The following is a 23,866-nucleotide window of genomic DNA, read 5'->3' as shown; positions in this document are numbered from 1 at the left end:
GCAGTTCAGACACCTTTCGATGTACTCGATTAATCTAATAAATAGCGGAGATGACGTATGATGCGAACGGCCAGGGGGCGTCTTTACAAAATAGCGAGCGCATGTTTCATTCGCTCGCTCAGACATAGAGGCATTAACAGACCGCAAAGAGCGAGCGCTCAATTTAAATAGCCGGCCCCTTTTTCTGAACGACCGTTCGCAAATAGCGTCCGGCTCTGAATCAGGCCCACAGTGGGTATGGCCAAGGCCGCCATCAGAGGGGGAGCTGTCGGGACTGGAGTCACGGGCCCAGACACTCGAGGAACCGGCTCCTACCCCCCTGCTACTGCACTGTAAGAGGGTGGGCCGGAGGACAAGGTGCCGCCAGCAGTCTGCAGCCGGACGCTGCACACACATGCAGGACCCGGCCTTGGGCCGGCATTAGCATCTGCCGCCGTGGCCTGGAGAAGCTGAGTCAGAGAGGAGGCTGAGTTCTGTGAGCAGCACTGGGGGAGGGGCCCGGCTGCCTGATGATTCCTCGGATATTTAAGTCAGTGATCTGAGGAGTCTGAAGTGAGCTGAGCTGTCTGCTTCAGTCTCCTCTGATCATTGGCTAAGAGAGCTGATGAGTCATCAGGAAGCTCCGCCCCCATCCCGGACAGTGCGGTGTTCTGCTTCTCCAGAGACCACGACCAGCGTCAGGCATGATGACAGCACAGCTGGCTCTGCATGCAGAGGAGCCAACTGCCAGGGAGAAGAACTGGCCAGCATTGTTATAGGTAAGTGTTGGAGGGGGAGCACAGTGTGGGTGAGAGAAGGGGGCACAGTATCGATGAAAGGAGGGGCACAGTGTAGGTGAGAGGAGGGAAAGGGGGAACAGTGTGGGTGACATCAGGGGGCACAGTGTGGGTGACATGAGGGAAAGGGAAACAATGTGGATGAGATGAGGGGGCACAGTGTGGGTGAGATGAGGGAAGGGGGAGCACAGTGTGTGTGACATGAGGGGGCACAGTGTGGGTGAGATGAGGGAAGGGGGAGCACAGTGTGGATGAGATTAGGGAAGGGGGAGCACAGTGTGGGTGACATCAGGGGGCACAGTGTGGGTGACATTAGGGAAAGGGGAGCACAGTGTGGGTGAGATGAGGGAAGGGGAGCACAGTGTGGGTGAGATGAGGGAAGGGGGAGCACGGTGTGGGTGAGATGAGGGAAGGGGAGCACAGTGTGGGTGAGATGAGGAAAGGGGAGGCACGGTGTGGGTCGGATGAGGGAAGGGGAGCACAGTGTGGGTGAGATGAGGGAAGGGGCAGCACAGTGTGGCTGAGATTAGGGAAGGGGGAGCACGGTGTGGGTGAGATGAGGGAAGGGGAGCACAGTGTGGGTGAGATGAGGGAAGGGGAGCACAGTGTGGGTGAGATGAGGGAAGGGGAGCACAGTGTGGGTGAGATGAGGGAAGGGGGAGCACAGTGTGGGTGAGAGATGAGGGAAGGGGGGGCACAGTGTGGGTGAGAGATGAGGGAAGGGGGGGCACAGTGTGGGTGAGATGAGGGAAGGGGGGGCACAGTGTGGGTGAGATGAGGGAAGGGGGGGCACGGTGTGGGAGAAATGAGGGAAGGGGGAGCACAGTGTGGGTGAGATGAGGGAAGGGGGAGCACAGTGTGGGTGAGAGATGAGGGAAGGGGGAGCACAGTGTGGGAGGGAAGGGGGAGCACAGTGTGGGTGAGAGATGAGGGAAGGGGGAGCACAGTGTGGGAGGGAAGGGGGAGCACAGTGTGGATGAGATGAGGGAAGGGGGAGCACAGTGTGGATGAGATGAGGGAAGGGGGAGCACAGTGTGGATGAGATGAGGGAAGGGGGAGCACAGTGTGGGAGGAATGAGGGAAGGGGGAGCACAGTGTGGGAGAAATGAGGGAAGGGGGAGCACAGTGTCGGTGAGATGAGGGAAGGGGGGCACAGTGTGGGTGAGACGAGGGAAGGGGGAGCACAGTGTGGGTGAGATGAGGGAAGGGGGAGCACAGTGTGGGTGAGATGAGGGAAGGGGGGCACAGTGTCGGTGAGATGAGGGAAGGGGGGCACAGTGTCGGTGAGATGAGGGAAGGGGGAGCACAGTGTGGGTGAGATGAGGGAAGGGGGAGCACAGTGTGGGTGAGATGAGGGTAGGGGGAGCACAGTGTGGGTGAGATGAGGGAAGGGGGAGCACAGTGTAGGTGAGATGAGGGAAGGGGGAGCACAGTGTGGGAGGGAAGGGGGAGCACAGTGTGGGTGAGATGAGGGAAGGGGGAGCACAGTGTGGGAGAAATGAGGGAAGGGGGAGCACAGTGTGGGTGAGATGAGGGAAGGGGGAGCACAGTGTGGGTGAGATGAGGGAAGGGGGAGCACAGTGTGGGTGAGATGAGGGAAGGGGAGCACAGTGTCGGTGAGATGAGGGAAGGGGGGCACAGTGTGGGTGAGATGAGGGAAGGGGGAGCACAGTGTGGGTGAGATGAGGGAAGGGGGGCACAGTGTCGGTGAGATGAGGGAAGGGGGGCACAGTGTCGGTGAGATGAGGGAAGGGGGAACACAGTGTGGGTCAGATGAGGGAAGGGGGAGCACAGTGTGGGTGAGATGAGGGAAGAGGAGCACAGTGTGGGTGAGATGAGGGAAGGGGGAGCACAGTGTGGGTGAGATGAGGGAAGGGGGGGCACGGTGTGGGTGAGATGAGGGAAAGGGGAGCACAGTGTGAATGAGATGAGGGAAAGGGAAGCACAATGCGGCATGTGGAGCATAGTGGGATACAGAGAAGGGGAGGCAGAACATATAGGAGGCACAATGCAGAACATATAGGAGGCACAATGCAGAACATATAGGGGGCACAATGCAGAACATATAGGGGGCACAATGCAGAACATATAGGGGGCACAATGCAGAACATATAGGGGGCACAATGCAGAACATATAGGGGCACAATGCAGAACATATAGGGGGCACAATGCAGAACATATAGGGGGCACAATGCAGAACATATAGGGGGCACAATGCAGAATATATAGGGGGCACAATGCAGAATATATAGGGGGAGGCACCTACATACAGATATATGAAAGGACAAGACCAGGGGCGTTTCTCGAGAGGAGGGGGCCCGTGTGCAGTCTCCGTCACAGGTCCCCTTCTCTCCGCCCGGCAGCGCATTGAGCTGTGCGCGGCCAGCGCCGGAGTTATAGACTCTGGGCACTAGAGTGTACCCAGAGTCTATAATGTATGTACAGGTCACCGGGAAAATGGCCGCGGCGGCCATTTTCCCTGTACTGCACAAACGATGGGAAAATGGCCGCCGCGGCCATTTGCCAGTGGTGGTACAGCGCCGGATCGCAGCGCTGACGTTGGACTCCGGAGAGGTAAGTAATTGTTGGGTGCAGGGTGTGCGGGGCCCCCCTGGACCCAGGGGCCCATTTTCCCCGCACACCCTGCACCCATTATAGATACGCCCCTGGACAAAACAATATATTTTATAACGGCTTCTTTGCTGTTCAAGTTAAGTCTGCTGGGAGTCAAGTAGTCTGCGTAGTCAAGCGACCACCTAGAGGCATGTGAGGATCCAGCACTTGGCAAGCTGAGGAGCAGCGCTGATCCTTGCGGGGAAGGGCTGGCGCAGAGGGTACCCCTCTGTGCCCGCCAAGGTCGGCAGAGCAGGTAAGGTCCCAGTGGGACAACCCTTCCTCTTTACCACCCTAGACCTCCAGGGTGTCGGGCCTTATTCCCTGGGCACGCATGGGCACATAGCAAAGCCAGGAAAGTTACCAGCCAGTCCCTCGCTATCCCCCCGCCCTTTCTGCAGTACAATACAGTGAGTCAAGTCACTTCCCAACCAGCTGCCCAGGGCCGCCCCCCCGCTCCACCTCCTACGTACGCTGCAATAAAATTTTTCTTTTATGAGCTGGCATGGCGTGACGTCAAGGGGGGGGGATGTTTCTGCCTATTTTGTCAGACCATAGCCCTACAATTTTTGATGGCAGCCCTGTGCATGGCGAACGCGATGTACCGTTACATTTCTCGCCGCACCACTGGGTCACACTATTGTATGGTTACTACCGTATCTTACCAGTCTCCCCTACACACACTAGAACTATACCAATGCATAATATATGTACCAGATCTTGGAAGTGGCCCATTGTCACTGAAGATCACAAAGCAATGTTGTGACAACTGTACCGTCACAGAAAACAGTCACAGACGGAGAAAGCACTGATGAGTTGCATCCACTTAAGTACAATGTAGATGTCAATACAGCCAAGCAGGACTGACCTATTATCTACAATACATCCATATGTGACACCAATGTCCAGGACACAGGAACCCCCGAAGCAGTAAGGAAGCCAGATAAAGAGCAGCTCCCTAACATTATCAGGACTGATCAGTGCATTCAGATGATAAGAGCTACTGACAGCTTCAAAGACAAAATGACGAGGAAACAAATTCCAAAACCCAGCAATAATAGAGCTGTACACACTCCGGACTTGAAACACAGCGATGTGCTGGACCAATGAGCACAGGAAGGAAGCAGTATTTTCTCATGTTCATCAGTGATCAGTGAAGCTACACAATGGCCCAACTGCTGTACAGCAAGGATGAAGCGCCACAGGAAGTCTAACAATATTTGGGTATGGAATAAAAGATAAACAGTTTCTAGATAAACAGTCAATGGGTCGACAGCAGATGGTCAACAGGCAATTAATTGACAGGGTCAAATGGTCGACTGTTAAAAGGTTGACATGGACTAAAGGTTGATACACAAATGGACGACACAGAAAAGGTAGACATTTTTTATTGAAATTTTTGTTATTTTAACCCTAATCCTCACCTTAACCCTCTCCCTAGTGCCTAACCCTCCCCCTGGTGCCTAACCATAACCCTCCCCCCTAGTGCCTAACCCTAACCCTCCCCCTGGTGCCTAACCCTGCCCCCTAGTGCCTAACCCTAACCCTCCAGCTGGTGCCTAACCCTATCCCTCCCCCCTAGTGCCTAACCCTCCCCTCTAGTGCCTACCCTAACCCTCCCCCCTAGTGCCTATCCCTAACCCTCCCCCCTAGTGCCTATCCCTAACCCTCCCCCCTGGTGCTTAACCCTATCCATCCACCCTAGTGCCTAACCCTCCCCCTGGTGCCTAACCCTCCCCCTGGTGTCTAACCCTTCACCCTAGTGCCTAACTATAACCCTCCCCCCTAGTGCCTAACCCTTCCCCTGGTGCCTAACCCTCCCCCCTAGTGCCTAACTCTACCCCCCCCTGGTGCCTAACCATAACCCTCCCCCCTAGTGCCTAACCCTCCCCCTGGTGCCTAACCCTCCCCCTAGTGCCTAAGCCCAACCCTCCCCCTAGTGCCCAACGCTAACCCTCCCCCTGGTGCCTAACCCTATCCCTCCCCTCTAGTGCCTAACCCTCCCCCCTAGTGCCTATCCCTAACTCTCCCCACTAGTGCCTATCCCTAACCTCCTTTTCCACAGCCTAACCCATGAAAACCAGTGCTGACAATTTATGTGGCGACAATCTATACGTTGACCTTTTGACCATGTCGACCTTAGATCCTTTCGAACTAAGTCAATGTTGACTTTTCAACCGTCGACCATTAGAGCCTGTCGACATTTTGACACTGTCGACCTAAACGTGAAGTATGCCAGCATACACAGATGCAGGAATGGCACAGAAACACCCACAAGTGCTTAGACACACGTGATCTTAAAAAAAGAGTGGAATTGTGTTCCAGAGCACAGCACCGTACAACCCCAGGCAGAGAGGTAGGGCAGGGAGGAACGACTGTACTGTTCGTGAAAGAGATTAAAGAACGCCCTTTCAGGCCAATGAGATATTGGGGTGAAGCAATCATGACAGTCTGTGCACTACACAATTGTTTACCCCGTAAAAGCTCTACATAAACTATGGAACAGAAAGAATCCTGAGATACAGCAGATTAAAACATTTGCAAACAGCCCGTATGTACACACTCAAAATGTTCCTAAAATGGGAAGCTGATTAATGCAAAGGAACAAATAAATAATATTTCACAGGTAATTCAGCCTAAGCCACAAGCAGAGTCACAGTGAGACTGAATTAGGCATTAGGCTAGTGAAAGAGAATATTTTTAAAAAGTTTGAAGATCCACATAAGGGAACACGAGCTTTCCAACTAAACTCCTGCCCGACATGGTTTGTACAACACAGCAACCCGAGTCGGAGGGAATGAAGTCAAAAGGTCGACAGTTGTGATGTTGACATTGTCGACAGGTGGAATATCAACATTGTCAGAACGTGGATATTAGGGGTAGGCTGTGGGAAGAAAGGTTAGGCTGCGGGGGGGGGGGGGGGGTTAGGATAAGGCACTAGAGGGGTGGGGGAATAGTGATTAGGGAAAAGTACCCACTGAAACACTGAGGGATCAGAGCGCTGACCCAGAGGTGACAGACACATGACTGCCGCGACCCGGGAGGTGCCGCTGGAGCCCTGAAGCCGTCTGAAGCAGGTAAGTCGCTGGGCCACCAGGGACGATATGTCAACATTCTAACATGTCGATAATTCATCACTGTCTACATTATGACCATGTCAACATGTTGAATTTCCAAAATTATGACTGTCGACCCAACCCCAGCCAGAGTGGTGGGAAGATGCAAAAGCTGCCTCTAACAAGAGGCAGAAGAGGATTACACCTGCTACTGATGGGATGAAAGCTCAACCAGCTCTAGATCTGGGCCGCCAGAACCAAGATGAGACCTCAAACGAAAGTAGTTGTGTAGTGGGGGAGTTGGAATAATGTTTATTCATGTGCCTATTAGTCTTATAACTACTGCACTGTGTGCATTTCGTAGTACTGCCAATAAAGTTTGAAAATAATCCTAGGCCTAGGAGACAGGAAGCTAGAAAGCTACAGCTGATGTGAAGTGCGTTGCTGCAGTGTAATATGTGCTCTATAATAAAGACATTACCTGCATTATCCGCTCGCTCACGGGTATCGATAACAGCGCTACTTTGGAGGACTCTTCATTTTAGGTTAATGCCAGAATGAAAGGAAGTACAGGTTATATAAAATGTTTTATTTTTTTTCTTATCTTAGTAAAGTATACTGGTATTTTTCTGTGAATTTTACTACTGCGGCCTATTTATTTTTTATTATTATTTTAAACAAGTTGAGTTGTATTGCCTTATTAAGGATCACAAAGCTGAACAATTCTGTAGACTTTATATTTGTAAAATGAATAATTTCTTCACTGATCGTAAAATGCGTCAGTGTGTCCTTTAAAATGTCAAACAAATTTACCCACAGATCCTGTCACAAAGTATAGGTTATTGATGGACAGTTACAGAGGACTTTAGAGAATTACAGGTCTTTTTCTTGAAAGCTGTAGCTAGGCAATATGAGTAACAAGCAGATAAGTCATTTTGTAAAAAAACAAACAAAATGTACCAGTAGACTGCTTGTTCCAATAGCAAATCAGATCGCTCAGGGCCTGATTCAGAGCCGCTCGTAAGTGGCTGCTCGCTCACTCCGAGCGATGTTCGCACCTCTGCGCATGCGTATGGGTATGGGTCGTAATGCGCATGCGCCAACCAGTCATTGCGGTCGGAAATCGTGTGCTCGCAAAACAGCGAGTGCCTGCTAATTTGAGTGACAGAATGAGGCGTTTGTGGGTGGTAACAGGGGAAAGTGCTTGAAAACGGGGAGTGGAGATCCGAACGCAGGCGTGTAAAACAGTCAAAACGGGCGTTTAATGGGTGTGCATAATTAACAAAGCAACGTCATCGACCACGTCACTTGGTTGTCTTTTAGCCTGAACTGCTCGCAGTGATTGCGGGAAGTAAAACCTACCACAAGCACTGCGAGCAGTTCAGACGCCTTTCGATGTACTCGATAAATCTAATAAATAGGGGAGATGACGTATGATGCGAACGGCCAAGGGGCGTTTTTACAAAATAGCGAGCGCATGTTTCGGACGCTCGCTCAGACATAGAGGTGTCCACAGACCGCAAAGAGCGAGCGCTCAATTTAAATATCTGGCCCCTTTTTCTGAACGAGCGTCCGCAAATAGCGTCCGGCTCTGAATCAGGCCCTCAGCCTATAAAAATGATAAGTGGTCTCTGCATCTTCTGGTCCAATCATAATGCATGGAGTTTATATATCACCATTGTTTTCTACATGGCCTGCTTACTACAGTCTTAGAGATTACGCCCTACTTAGCCTCCTGGAAAGCTATTTTAAAATCTTCTTTTAATTATAGAAATCTAACACCTTCAATTCTCAATCTGTACTTGTGGCTAATAATAATAATTATTTACCAGTTTCCATTTTTCCATCAAGAGCAGCAGGGCCGTCAAGAACCAGACTTTTTATCTGCAAGAACTCATCAGGCTCATCTCCCCCAACCACAGTGAAACCAAAACCTCGGGTGCTTTTCCTAAGTTTTGTGTTAATAAATTTTCCTTTTAACTCAGACGGATTCCTGGTGAAGAATGGTTTCACTGCAACAAGAAAAGAAAATAATACCCGTTTAAAGATCACGGTTACTGTAACACAGACACATTAATACTGTTTAGTTAGGATCTTAATATTGTACCCTGGTTGGAAGTGTCTCTTGCTGGTTCCTTCTTTTTCGGGGTGATGTTGTTAGGGAGACCAATGGGTGGAGGCGCTATAGGTGGGTGTTCTGCTGTCCACTCTGGTAAAAATAGGAACATCATCAATTAATGGGACGTTTAGTCCACTGTGTGCTAAACACAAACCCTTTTTCAAGTCAGTTTTTATTCCATTCCTCAGACAGCAGCCACCTATCACTTTAAGCCTATTAAATGACCAGCTACACGATTCCATCCTCTAATTTCCACAAAAGTGCCTCTGCTCTTAAGGCAGGGACAATATGACGGGACTAAAGCAAACAAATTGAATGACAGACGCATTACAGTTAGTCATAAATAAAACAGATTTCTGCAAAACCGGTAAACACAATTACATTACATATTATTTCTACATTACATTACAGATATTGCATTAATCCCCCAATGCGTATTAATATACTGTATGATTTATATACTGTACATATGACATTAAAAGCGTTATTACGCTGTAAGCTCTGCAGAGCAAAATGCATAAATTACAACATGATCACACGTGCAATAGCAAATTGGGCAAATCGATTGTGGCGTCTGGAGATTTTAAATTCTTTTATTTGTGGTTCTCAGTGTGCATCTTCCCTGTCTGCTGAGTATTACTTGTCTCAGGGTGCCCCCCTGTGGATCTCCTACACAGGGTGACCTTAGCAATGAGTGCTTAGCAATCCCAGGGAAACACAATTAGAACACAGCCTCCCTCCACAGCTCCCTACAACACAAAGCACCGGTACTCTCTAACAACTTTGGGTAACAAATCATGCTTCATATGTAAACGCATCTTTAAATAAAGGCAATCAAGGTTTCCTCGCATTAGTAGACTGAAATGTCCTTCATTTATCAATAGCATAAACCAAACAGGATTTATATTGTTGCAAATGTCAGAGTTAGATGAATGAATAAAACGTGCCAACATCGGTCTCAAACACCTTCGAATTTAAAAATATGGTCAAATAAAATACATATGTTGAAGACAGCGTTGGAGGTGTGGTAATGTCCAAATTATCCTCTTAATGTCAGCATTATCTGATATTATGTAAAACCAGAATCTGTGAGTAAGGTCCCAGAACTGCTATGAGTAATAAGAGTCTTAGGTAGGAGTCTTTATTTATTTATTACCAGTTATTTATATAGCGCACACATATTCCGCAGCACTATGCAGAGAATACCTTACCATTCACATCAGTCCCTGCCCCAGTGGAGCTTACACTCTATGATCCCTATCACATGCGCACAGTGGATCTGTACCTGGAACCAGCACACAGAGGGGGCAGTCACATGGTGGGCTGAAAATATATTCAGCCTACAATACCAATTAAATAGGAACTAGTGACATTGACTGACACCTTGTGCCTTAATGATGTCACTAGCGAAGGCTTTGTATTGCGTCCGCGTACAGTATAGCGGTTTACACTATATGTACTGTAGATGACAGGCTCAGCCTAAGTAGGATATTTACTGCAAAGACCCTTTATTACCTCTCCTCAGCGCCTTCTTTTTGGTGCTAATCTACTAGTCTACCTCAACCCGGCCATGCACTCAGAATGTATTCTACTTGGCATTATCCAAGCGTAATACTGTCAGCATTATCCCCATCACTAAAACAACCCATAACCTGCAGTATTCACATAAAACGGCTTAATGGAAGAATGATGCGGCAGGTTTACTCACCTTCTGCCTGCTGCTGTCCAAGTTGTTTCTTTCGCTTGGCTTCGAGGACAGGATTTTCGTACTGTGTTTTCCTGTTTATGTGACTGTGAAGGAAGACAGAATGACGTGCTTTAGTATTGAAGGACAGGAACACACTCTATTGAGGACACTTCACACAAAGCCGACGGGAGTGGTCAGGAAGTTTATGCATCCCCCTATAAATAAAAACTATCTATCAAAATAGAAATTGTGTCAGCATTGAAAAAACACATCTGGACATTTAATAAAGGTCTCAAAGAGGCCGAAATAAAAATCTGCAGACTGTTCTATGTTTGGGCAGGTGCAAAGTGAGGGATCTGTGGGTCTGATTCAGAGCCACTCGTAAGCGGCCGCTCGTCCGTTCGGAGCGATGTTCGCACATCTGCGCATGCGTATGGGTTTTAGTACGCATGCGCGAACCAGTCAGTGTGGTCAGAAATCATGTGCTCGCAATATAGCGAATGCCTGGTAATTTGAGTGACAGGATGAGGCGCTTGTGGGTGGTAACAGGGGAAGGAACTTCATAACGGGGAGTGGAGATCCGAACGCAGGCGTGCCAAACGGTCAAAACGGGCGTTTTAAGGGTGTGCATAATTAACAAAGCAGCGTCATCGACCACGTCACTTGGTTGTTTTTTAGCTTGAACTGCTCGCATGATTGCGGTAGGAAAATGCTACCACAAGAATAGCGAGCAGTTCAGAAGCCGTTCGATGTACTCGATTAATCAAATAAATAGCGGAGATGATGTATGATGCGAGCGGCCAGGGGGCGTGTTTTTCAAAATAGCAACCGCATGTTTCGTTCGCTCGTTCAGACATAGAGGCGTCAACAGACCGCAAACAGCGAGCACTTCATTTAAATATCCGGCCCCTATTTCAGAACGTCCGTCCGCAAATAGCGTCCGGCTCTGAATCAGGCCCTGTGTCACAAATAGAGTGAATTGGGTTTTTTTTTCCCCTCCTCTAATTAGCACTTTGCATTCTTTAAATAATTATAATCTGAGACAACAAAATCATACATTGTATATCCTCTCTTATCCCTTATGTGTAAAGCAGTCAGAGCAGTAAATCCCACATAGGTTTAACTTTCTGTAAATAGCAATTTAAGTATCTTTTAAGCATACGGCTGTCACTTTTCTTATTGGCCCTATGTCAAATCCTTAGCTCTTTTCTAAAATCACCGGATTAAAGGGGGCTCTCACAAGGGGCCCCTCTGGACCCATAGGAAGCTTACTTAGTTTGGCCCTAAAGCATACTTACAGACTTTGCTGCCCTCTCCTCCTGGCTGGAAAGGTGGGCTGTGCAGGGGGCGTGGCAGCACGATAGTGGCCCCGCCCCCCTCTACAGTGCAAAGTAAACTGGCGTTACTAGCGATTCATCACGAATTGGGTCATCGCCCCCCCTGGACCGCCCACTTGTGCACTCTATGTTGGTGGCCCCGGGGGTGGGAGGGAGGGGGGGGATTCAGGGGACTTGCCAACTTTTCCAGGTGGCTGGGAGCGCCTCCCGATTTTTAGTAGCCTCTCGGACATTCCGGGAGATTAAGCAAGAATGCCCCAAGGTCTTAGGTACATTGCTGTCGTCATCAGGGCAGGCACTGCTGAGCTGACCCTCACACACTGCCACCAATGGGCTGCGGTGAGAATCCCTCTACTCCCTCCCCTCCAAGACTCCACCCCTTCTGCCCCATGAACCCCCTCCCCTTTATCTTCTCTACATTATATTCTGCGATTCTCCTTCCCTGTGTGAGGTGCACACATTTATCATTTATTAACTAGAGCCTATGCTGCACCTTTTTTTTGATTATTTTGTGTAAACACGGTTTGTTAGGCTACTGATACTTTAGCACATTTAAGAGAAACTTGTGAACAAAAAATATTCAAATTATATACAATGCACTGCATGTGGTACAGAAAAAAAAGAGGACTATTCATCCAAGTAGTTGGAAATATAGAGGACAGATATAGAGAGGTTGAAGTGTAGTGTCAAAGAGTCTTAGGGGTTTTTTTTTTTCCCCTAATTATCAATGATCAAGAGTTAAATCACAAGAGACAAGAAAGCGAATGCTGAACAAACAAGACACAGTAATTGTGGCGATACAGTCATTTCTTTTTATACCTCCAAGAAAAATTCTATGGGACCAAAATCCTCTAAATCTGGTCCCTTGGATACGTTGGGGTTTAGTGGGAGGTTCTACATATTTTACCTCCAAAACAGAACCAGTACAGTAAATCAATTCATCTAACCATCTTTAAAATGGAGGCTGAGGGGAGGGAGGGTCAGAAGGGGAAGGACCAATCCCAAGCTCTAATCTCACAATCATGACTTGTGATTGGTCCTTCCCTGCTACCTGCCAACGCACAGATTTTGGTAGTGGAACAAGATTTTGGTAGTGGAACCGAGGAGCCCAGGAAATAACATCTGCTCGGAGCAGCCCCTGCGGCTCCAGTTGGGGCAGGGGATTACATCAGTAAATACAAAACAGCAAGCTTATAGTGGTGTTAATAACTTACTCTACATAGTAGACTCCATATATAGGATCTTCAATCTTCTCCCATCCAGTAGGTAATTCTATAGATTAAAGAGAAGACGGTGTTTCGGTAAGAGAGAGGAAACATAATGATGCACCTCCATATACAGTACTCAATCACTGGTACAGCTCTCACAAACTTATTCTTTCAGTATAATATCCCCTCACTATTAAAGCCAACCTTCTGCTGGATCAGGTTAGGGTTCAGAGACTGAAGGCAGCGTCAGCTGGGATAACTATTTCATAAACGGCCTTACCAGGGGAAGAACTATACTTTATATATAGATATTCATTTCCCAGTAGTGTAGCTTTATTTAATCATTCTGAAATGTTCTTTGTTACAGTAAGCATTACTGATGCAAAAAAAAAAAATGTTTTCTGAGTTGACAGCAGCATCAGATGTCTCCTCAATACGCTATGTGGTGCGAAACGCCTGGCGTCAGTGAGCAGCCAGGTCCTGTACGAGCGTCTTTTTCACCCAAAAAATGCATTTTGGTTGCAAGCAGATGAGCGGTTTGTCGCATCTGTACTGTACTGAATGCAAGTGAAAACAGGCCAATATGTCTATTTTAAGTATTATTTCTGCCTTGGAAAAAGCGGTCTGTGACAGGGAAACTCCTCAGCCTGACCACCAGAGGACTTTTTGGACTGGACATTCCACTGGATACCATTTGGATTACACCTTGCCACATTAGAGAACCGGACTATTTTAACCACGGCCGCTTTGGACCTTTCATCTGTGGGAGTTCACTACAGCCAAGGGACTGCACAAGTTGCAGATAATTATCAACTCTGCTGGACATTTCCTCTTTCTCCCCAATTAATCAAGTGGTACCGGTAACTGTGTGTGCTATATGGAACGCCTATGCAAATATCATTTAAGTGATTAAAGGTGGGTACAAGCTTGCTGATGGATATATCTGTATAGCGTGTACCCACCTTCAGCTGAAGCGATATGTCTGTGAATGACGTCGTTCACAGACAAATCGCTGGTACACACTGGCCGACCGGGCACCAGATATATTGATCGGCCAATATATCTGTCAGTGTGTACCCAGCTTAAGTCTGTCCATGGGACTTCATTATTATTCTCTGGTAGAATAGATTTATTCTACACATGATACACAAATACTGCTAGCAATTGCATGAACATTTTAGTGTGTATGTCTCAATGACATTTTTATGAATTTAGATTGTGTTTATTAAACCTTATTTTAATTCTAAATACTCACGCGGCTCCTTTTATGAATTTTTGCATATGGTTTAATGGGAGTTAATAAGAATATATTTATATTACTTTAGCTCATACAACCTATCCGCCATTTATTTCTTTCCAAGTGTTCCAATATATCTTTTTTCAGTGGATTGCAGTACCTACTTGCAACCTGCAGGTGGCTCCAATCTATTCAAATCATAGTGATAATTGCAATTTTACTCTTCAGACATTGCATTGTCTGTACAAGTATTACTAATTACATGCCTGCAGCAAGAGATCTGTGATAGATTCTCTTTTTCTTCACGTTGCATTTAAGAAAAAAATAAATCAATGTAATATTAAAAATGTGCATTACAAAACAGATAAAAAGATTGATTTTCATTTTCGTATTGGCAACAGCATATTGTATGTAAAACATCTTTTCCATTATGGAAATTTGTAGCTTTTGCCTCAAATAAATAATAACCAATGAACAAATGGAATTTAAAAAATCTTAAACAAATTGAAAAGGCGCTGAACTGTCATTTAGATCAAATCCAGCCAGTTGTCGTTACTGCCTCACAGCAATGAGGTCTTGGGTTCGATTCCCACCAAGGCACTATTTGTGTGGAGAGTGTGTATGTTCTCCCTGTGTTTATGTGGATTTCCTCCTACACTCCAAAAACATACATGTAGGTTAATTATGTCAAAAAATTGTTATGACAAAAAAAAATTAACCCTAGTTAATACGATCAGTATCCAGGCACAGGGAATTCTGGCGCTTAGAATACCGGCAACAGAATCAAGACATCTGTTAGAATCCAGGAGCAGGCATTCCGTCCGCTGGCATCCCGAAGGTAAGTAACGGGGTTGGGAGGAGGGTTAGGGATAGGCACTAGTGGGGGAGGGCTAGGTTTAGAGTTTGGAGAGGTTAGGGTTAGGCACTAGGGGGGGGGAGGTTAGGTTTAGGCACTAGGGGGGAGGTTAGGTTTAGGTACTGGGGGGGGAGATTAGGGTTAGGCACTAGGAGGGAGGTTAGGTTTAGGTACTAGGGGGGGAGATTAGGGTTAGGCACTAGGAGGGAGGTTAGGTTTAGGCACTGGGAGGGAGGTTAGGTTTAGGCACTAGGAGGGAGGTTAGGGTTAGGCACTAGGAGGGAGGTTAGGTTTAGGCACTAGAAGGGAGGTTAGGTTTAGGCACTAGGAGGGAGGTTAGGTTTAGGCACTAGGAGGGAGGTTAGGTTTAGGCACTAGGAGGGAGGTTAGGTTTAGGCACTAGGAGGGAGGTTAGGTTTAGGCACTAGAAGGGAGGTTAGATTTAGGCACTAGGAGGGAGGTTAGATTTAGGCACTAGGAGGGAGGTTAGGTTTAGGCACTAGGAGGGAGGTTAGGTTTAGGCACTAGGAGGGAGGTTAGGTTTAGGCACTAGGAGGGAGGTTAGGTTAAGGCACTAGGAGGGAGGTTAGGTTTAGGCACTAGGAGGGAGGTTAGGTTTAGGCACTAGGAGGGAGGTTAGGTTTAGGTACTAGGAGGGAGGTTAGGTTTAGGCACTAGAAGGGAGGTTAGGTTTAGGCACTAGGAGGGAGGTTAGGTTTAGGCACTAGAAGGGAGGTTAGGTTTAGGCACTAGGAGGGAGGTTAGGTTTAGGCACTAGGAGGGAGGTTAGGGTTAGGCACTAGGAGGGAGGTTAGGTTTAGGCACTGGGAGGGAGGTTAGGTTTAGGCACTACGAGGGAGGTTAGGGTTAGGCACTACGAGGGAGGTTAGGGTTAGGCACTAGAAGGGAGGTTAGGTTTAGGCACTAGGAGGGAGGTTAGGTTTAGGCACTAGGAGGGAGGTTAGGTTTAGGCACTAGGAGGGAGGTTAGGTTTAGGCACTAGGAGGGAGGTTAGGTTTAGGCACTAGAAGGGAGGTTAGATTTAGGCACTAGGAGGGAGGTTAGATTTAGGCACTAGGAGGGAGGTTAGATTTAGGCACTAGAAGGGAGGTTAGGTTTAGGCACTAGGAGGGAGGTTAGGTTTAGGCACTAGGGGGAGGTTAGGTTTAGGCATTAGAAGGGAGGTTAGGTTTAGGCATTAGAAGGGAGGTTAGGTTTAGGCACTAGGAGGGAGGTTAGGTTTAGGCACTAGGAGGGAGGTTAGGTTTAGGCACCGGGGAGGGAGGGTTAGGGGGAGGGTTAGGATATTGACCGACAGGTGTCGGTATCCTAACCCTTTCGGGGATTGCCGGCATTGGGATTTTGACCGTCGGGATCCCGAACACCGGCATCTCGTAGAAAATATACACTGTGGCAGGGACTGAAGCGAAATACTATATATTCTCAATAAAGCACTGCGGAATATAGGTGTGCTACATAAATAACTGCCAATAAACATAATAAATAAATTCAGACAGTCAGTAGCCTGAGCACCCCTAAAGTGTCAGTCTGCCCGATGAAATCCAAGAATCACACATTAGAAACAGGATGTTACAGGAAAAAAAACATTTATACAGTAATATTAGCAGATTTCATCTGCAGTGACATAAGGGCAGAAAATACTGCAGTCTAAACTCCGGCACAACACAAAACACACAGGAACTAATTAGAAGATGTTCTCATTGCCATTTGGCGGCAGATCAGGGGAATGCTACAATCAAACACTCCTATAGCCTGTTCCACAAGATAAGAGACCTAATAGCTACACTACTGCTTTATTTTATCAAAAGGTACATTGATACCTTAAGCCATGGAGAGAGAGCATTAAAGCCTTTTCCCATTTATTTTGTATTATTAATTTACACACTATGTGAGAGTCATACAGCAAAATGTATTAAAATAAATAAACACTTGTTATTAAAAAAAAGTATCTAAAAATCAGAGAAAAATAATATATTTAAAAAACAAACAAACATATGCAGGCTCGGAAATGTCGCAAAGGGCGGGGCCAGGGGTGGCAGAACTGTAAGGGGAAGTCGCATGTCCTATGGTGGTAAATAATTTTTTTTTTTAAATTAACTCATCGCAGGGGAGTTTCAGGACATTAACATTTTTAATGGCTGGTAGAATACATTCTATTTTTTTTTTGTGTGTGTGCTTGACCTCATGTTGTAGAGTTCTTGATGTACCAAACGGCGGTACGCCATTAAGTGGGATTTCCATTTTTTTTTTTTAAACTAAACTAGAACAGTTAAATAAAATGACATTTTAGTTAAAAAAATAGACGTTTCTGGGCTTATTTTTGTTTTATTTTCCACTTTCAAGCAAAAAAAATTCAGTAACATTTAATAAAATCCTACATCCCATACATACGGAATAAATGTAGCAAAAACATGGCAGAGCTGCAACATAGGGCAAGATTCTAATAGGATTAATATTTGCACTAATTACAGAATCATGGTTTGTAATCAGTGATTGTATTATGAAATCGGGACCATCGGTTACATCGCAAAGCAGATTCCATCCAGATAAACAGAAGGTTAAGTTTGGGGGATAGCAGGTTGGATTTGTGTGTTTTTCCGAGACACTCAATGTATTGCCTCAGACAGGCGGGTGTGTTCATAGAGCACCAAAATGGTGTTGGACTAAATATTCTTATTAAACTAATTTATTCAACAAGCAGTAACATATCTTAAACATAATGGAGATCAAACTAGGGTTGCCATCCACATTTCTGTAAAGAATGATCGGTCTTTCCCCATTGTTTTTTCTACCTCCATAATATTAGCGGGAGTCCTATTAAACATCCTTAGTGGCCATCAAACCTTAAAATTAACTAGGATGTCTCAATTTTTGTTAACTTATTTTAATCACTTATACCAATTGTGTTGTCAACAGTAAACACCCCACTGTCATACATTAGTAGCCATGCCTCTATGTTGTCTTATAGCGTGGGTGTAGTGTGGTGTTTATGTGACGCGTTTTACTAGTCTAGCGCCCACTGGCAATGTCACGTTTTTATCCAATAACTGTATGCGTCTCAGTTGTCTGGACTAGGCCTTTTGTAAAGTGGATTTTCCTAATTTACCCAATGGCGGTCTCTGAGGTTTCAATTTGGTAAGTATGTTATAGTGCTCACGGCACGTGGAACGCAAGTAAAAAGTATATGAACGTGATAATAAATGCATGATAGCGCATTTTAAAAAGCCACAGGATGAGTCCTTGATGCAGGATTTAGATGGCAGGGAATTCCCTATAAACTTTTGTTTCTATGAGAGACTTTTACAGTAGAAGCTATATTAATTGCTGTTTTTTTGCAAAGGTTTGCTTAGTCCCTATCTTTAAGGGAGGTAGTGGATAAAAAAAAATTAAAAAAAAGAGTTAGCGCCTATCGTCGAATACCTGCACATGAGCCTATAGACATTATAGACAGTTCTGATAAATAATCAGAGGAACTGGGCAGAAATTTTATCCAGTTAAAATAAACGCATGTAACAGAATACTGAACCAGCGATAAAACTTTTCATTTACATTGACACAGGGATCAATCCTGTTTCCAGTAGCCATCTACATTAAAAATCTCTTTGAACCTTGCAAATGTCCATTTAAAAACAAAATAACTGATTGGAATGATGATGGAAAATAATTAACATTACTAGACAGTGTTTTTGTGATCAGCTAAGATCTAGAAGTGTTTTAGTAAAGTCTTCAGTGCCATAATGTTGGTAATCCTGTAGGTGGCGCCAACGCAATCAGGGTTATTTACGAATACTGGTGCTGTCAGTGGAACCGATTAGATGTTATCTTTCATTTCCTAAATTAACTTTATTATAACACAAACAATTGCAATCTTATTTTTTTTTTTATACATTTCTGCAACCCTTCATGCTACAAGATAATCATTTGCAAACTCGTTCAGCCTTTTAGCAAATAATTAATGCCTCAAAATGATCACGAAAGGAGACATAACTAAAATGCATAAATACAGATATGTCCACTTACATCTTATTTCCTTGTGCATTAAACAGCCCTTCTAATCGCGCCATGCTGTGGCATCACTCGGTAACGCCAAGCATCTTTTTGTACAATATTTACCTTCAAATGAGCCTTATTCGCAAAGTGATGCAAATAGGACAGACAAGCAGCTCCTGCTGATTAAAATGATATGCGGCATGCCTATATTCTGTGTGCGACTGCGGCTGTATCTGCCTGCGAAATGCTACGTTACAGTGTCACAGCCGCTAATGTAGCATTTTGCATGCAGATACAACCGCAGTCGCACACAGAATATAGGCATGCCGCATATCATTTTAATCAGCAGAAGATGCTTGTACATCCTATTCGCATAAGACACTACACAGTTGCACGGCGCTCACCTGTTATGTTTAACGCAACTTGTAGCGCACGGATGTAAGATGTATGTGGACACATCTCTAGGTACGTGACAAAAACTACAATTTAGATGCAGGGTCACATGATGCTCTGATCTCCCTTAAATGCCTCCATAAAAGCGGCACAGACCGCCATTGCGTCGAGTCGAAAGAGAATTTCTGATCATTTTTACAACACACATGTATTTAGAAAGGACAGATCGTTTTAAAACTTGGGTTAGGAGCATAAACAGAGGAAAATCAGTTTTGTAGAAGTAAAAAAATAAAAAAATTAGCATTAAAAATAGAGAGTGACACATTACCTAGTTCACTGTCCAGTTCTTCTGTGTGGACCCCTTCTTCTCCAGGGAAAGAGCAGGAAATGAGACAGAAAGATTAAAAGAAAATAAATTCAGATACCGACACCAGGTTGGAAATCCCCATCAGAAAAAAAAAATATATAAAATCAATAATACAGGTAGTAAAGGTTCTAATCTGGAACACTAATACTTTGACATTTCAGAAGTGATCGGATTTGTGCGCTGAGCGCAAATGAATCATGGTTGAGAATTTAGGCATCGATCTTTTATTAAGGAACTCCTCATTTTATGATTTATTTAAAAAAAATATAATAATAATTGTCCGAAATGTCCCAGATTAGAACAGATCAACCTGTATGAGACAATGCAATGCAAGATAGTTTGTGGCACAGGAACTAGACTCCACGTGCCCAAAAAGAAATGACACACGTAGCCGACAGCATGATGTGACCTTGCATTTGGCTCTAAAGTAAATACATTTGTCACAAAATAAATAGAAATATTGTCCTATAAAACATGACATGTCAAGGGAATGAGAACTTCCAATTGTAAAGCTGTTTACACACTACGCGATCCATTGCACGATATATCGTTCCGACGCGGTTCGGAACGATATATCGTTCCGACGTGGTTCGGAACGATATATCGTTCAGATCGCACAGTGTGCACCACCGATGGCGCGTGCCCGTGGATTATACATCGCATCATCCCATCTGCGGTGTTGCACAGCAGAGAGGACGATGCAATACAGGACGCCATGCTGGTAAATGCAGCATGGAATGGCACACTGCGCCGTCGTACACCGGATCACGCAGTGTGTAAGGACAGCGCAATGTATCGCTCCATTGTGTCGTCCCATCGCTGGGTAGACATCGTGTACTATGTACCCAGCATGAAACTATACAACAGCCTAGCACAAGTCCAGCCTATGAGAAACTTCTCTCAAAGTACAATTAAATGTTCCACAAGTACGTTCTCTGCTGGACGCCGTACAAGACTGGAGATGTAGGCCTGTGCTACAGTATATACAATACAATCAATGGTGGCTTGTTCAAAATAGTAATTTTTTTATTCAAAACTGCCAAAGAGTATTTGTCTTATATATTTATAGACACATACATGTTGTTGTGCAATATGGGAGAGCAATATGGAAATTTGTAAGTAAAATTAAAACACTGTTTCTGTCTTATAATATGAGCAGATGTCTGATATAATGGGCTTAGTATATAAACGGTGGGAGCAGCAGCCCCAGTATCGTAGCTGATCCATTAGACGCTAGGATTATGGGTCATACCTAGTTTAACAGCTGACAAGTAGAGCTGACTGCTCCCCTATCTTGCTATCTTCTACAGGAGCTGCAGCTTCAATGTAATAATGGATGCATAAGCACATACTGTACTGTAGGGGGAGCAGTGACCAGCTAGCAAAGGGTGTACAATCCATTTCATGACAGTGCCACTAGGGGCACTGCTGCTTTCTGCTCACGTTTAGAAGCCTGAGGCCTATGTACAGTATCAAGCCTTTAAATTTGGTCCATTAATCATGCGGAAACAGCAGTTTTCGGATTATTTTAGTTTCCTTCCTATTTATCAATTGTCTAACGCAGGCAACAGTACTGATATCTCCTGCGTTCATGTCAAAATCTTCGTATTCCACAATTTATCAAACTTTGTAAACTAGGTGTGCAAAACGTATGTCTCCAAATTAATTTTTATTTTGCATAGAGACCAGGTAACTCAAGTTTATTTTTAAATTAGTCCTTTTTTTTGTACAATATACCCCAGATCTACATGTTATACTGTGAAGTTACATAAGAAAAAAAAAAAAAAGTGAAAATAAAACTAGGTATAAGTAACGTATATTTTCTATTACATTTGTTTTTTATTTTGTTCTGCAGACCTAAGTCTTTCAAATCAAGTTAATTTCAGCGCTACTAAAGCATAAATGCCTAATGACTTAATATACACTGCACCCCTTGCAGAACGTAAAAATTGAAAATGAAAACCAAAGCTATTCTGCGTTCCTTTAGCTGTCAAACTGTTCTCTGTGTTACAACAGGGGGTTGATTAGTAGAATACAAACGCATTTTACATTCAGATACATTTTGACTTGTACTTGGAACCTAGTAGTTTACAGAGACGTAACTAGACTTTTTGGTGCCCTGTTCCAGAGAGAGCACTGGCACCCCCCCATTTTTTAAATAGGGACATAAGAGAGTACACCTGAAAAAGGGCCATGGCCTCCTGGGGAAGGGCCAAGGAAGAGATAGGGGAGGCCAAGAGATGCTGGAGATAGAAGAAGAGGAAGCTACAAGTGAGAATGATAATAAACAGGAAAACTGACAGGCCCAAACAGCGCCCCCTACCCTGCGGTGCCCTGTGCCATGGCACTGGTCGCACCACCCTAGTTACGGCCCTGGTAGTTTACTCCTGAGTATTCGGCTATTTTCAGTTGCATTTCAGTTACAGTTGATATTACGGCAGAGGCCTCAGTTTCGGAGGGTGAACCAATATTAATAATGTAGCATATCAATGTTCTAAGATAAGAGTTAGAGAGTTTCTTATTACCTTATGCAAGGACTTTCTATCAGAAGTCCTAAGAACGTTTTGAATCTATTTTTAATAGTTAACCCTATTAAAACAGTTCATCAATCACAACTGCAAGGATCAGAAGAATCAGTAAGTTCTTTCATTCAAAAGGAATTCTAACCTCAAAAAGAAAACCATGCCAAATATAGAGAGAAACATATGCAGGGCGTAGGTTAGTCTATCATTGCTATTACTATGGATGAATTAAGGAAGTTGTGTCTGACTCCACTAAGGCTGATCACTGCTATCTACAAGCCATTCATGCCCCGGCATGCCCTCAATATTGTTATACTGTGTTCCCAATCATGCAATACCCTCCCCTGTAACTAGGGGACATCCTCCACCTGCTGTATTGTGAGATTATCAAACAATAATCAGACAGACAGGATGACAATAGGTAGAGAAATGAGTCTCATGAGATGGAGACAAAAACAATGGCTCTATAGCTGAATGCTCTACTAGCTAGGGCTGGCCATCGACCATCAATGATTCATAATCATCAATGGTTTAGGGCAGATGTAGAATGTGTTTTTTTGGGGGGGGTTCCCATCGATGTGGAAAAACCAGATGGTTTCCCTCCATCGATGGTAAATCATAACTGAATTGTGCTGGTTTTTTTCTTGTTGCAAGGTGTTGGGACACAGAGCATAGCCCCGCCCCTGTTCTAATTGGCCCATGGGCTAGTCAGTCAATAAACAGGAATGACCATCGGTTGGTAAAACCATCGATGGTCATCCATTGCATAGTTGGTCACTTGCAAAAATGCCATTGATGGTAACCACGATGGCCATCCCTACTGCTAGCAGACTTCCTAACACTTTGATGAGTGTTAGGTAATATCCTGCAGCAGTATTATTGTTATATATTCATTATACCTGCTAGCTGATCTCAGACCTTGAAGAAGGCAGGGCTTCCACAGAAATGGGAGTGTTTCATCCAAAGTGTTTATTTGGGGGAGGATCTGGGTGGTGTTTTATCAAACTGGGGGTCGGAACTCAATTATAGGTGGGTGGTGTTTGTGTGGGGCAGGGGGGGGGATTATTTTGTCCCTAATTTGCATGCCAAAATATTGAGAGCTATGGGCCTGATTCAGAGCCGGACGCAATTAGCACTCGCTCGTCCAGAAAATAGGGGTGGCTATTCAAATGAACCGTTCGCTCTTTGCGGTCTGTTCACGCCTCTAGGTCTGAACGAGCTAACAAAACTTGCGGTCGTTTTTTGGAAAACTACGCCCCCTGGCCGCTCGCATCCTACGTCATGTCCGCTATTTATTAGATTAATCGAGTACATCGACCAGCGTATGAACTGCTCGCTATTCTTGTGGCTGGTTTTTGTTACCACAATTTTGCGAGCAGTTCTGGCTATAAAATAACCCAGGGACGTGGTCAATGACGCTGCTGTTTTAATTATGCACACCCATAAAACGCTCGTTTTGACCTTTAAGCACGCCTGCATTCGGATCTCCACTCCCCGTTTTCAAGCACCTTCCCCTGTTACCACCCACATACGCCTCTTTCTGTCACTCAAATTTTCAGGCATTCGCTAGTTTGCGAGCATATGAATTTTGACCGCACTGACTGGTTCGCGCATGCGTATAACGATCCGTACGCATGCGCAGTTGGGCAAACATCGCTCGGAGCGAACGAGCGGCCGCTTACGA

General features: G+C 45.2%; 1 protein-coding gene across 8 annotated transcripts in view; it reads right to left on the bottom strand.

The window, feature by feature from the left end:
* Positions 1–23,866, bottom strand: part of MAGI1 (membrane associated guanylate kinase, WW and PDZ domain containing 1) — a 576,221-nt gene that overhangs the window by 105,267 nt on the left and 447,088 nt on the right. For 4 of the 8 annotated variants that reach the window (XM_088473383.1, XM_088473386.1, XM_088473385.1 and 1 more), the window contains exons 7-11: positions 19,622–19,660; positions 12,803–12,860; positions 10,273–10,355; positions 8,553–8,654; positions 8,275–8,457 (exon numbers count right to left, since the gene is read on the bottom strand). In XM_088473383.1, coding sequence (XP_088329509.1) covers positions 8,275–8,457; positions 8,553–8,654; positions 10,273–10,355; positions 12,803–12,860; positions 19,622–19,660 — 465 coding nt within the window. The remainder of the gene's footprint in view (positions 1–8,274; positions 8,458–8,552; positions 8,655–10,272; positions 10,356–12,802; positions 12,861–19,621; positions 19,661–23,866) is intronic. The other 4 variants (XM_088473384.1, XM_088473389.1, XM_088473390.1 and 1 more) reach the window with 2 other exon arrangements.

This window comes from Taudactylus pleione, unplaced genomic scaffold (genome assembly GCF_031769625.1).
Source record: "Taudactylus pleione unplaced genomic scaffold, aTauple2 ptg000135l, whole genome shotgun sequence".
NCBI lineage: Eukaryota > Metazoa > Chordata > Amphibia > Anura > Myobatrachidae > Taudactylus > Taudactylus pleione.
This window is presented reverse-complemented; position numbering and strand designations above follow the sequence as displayed.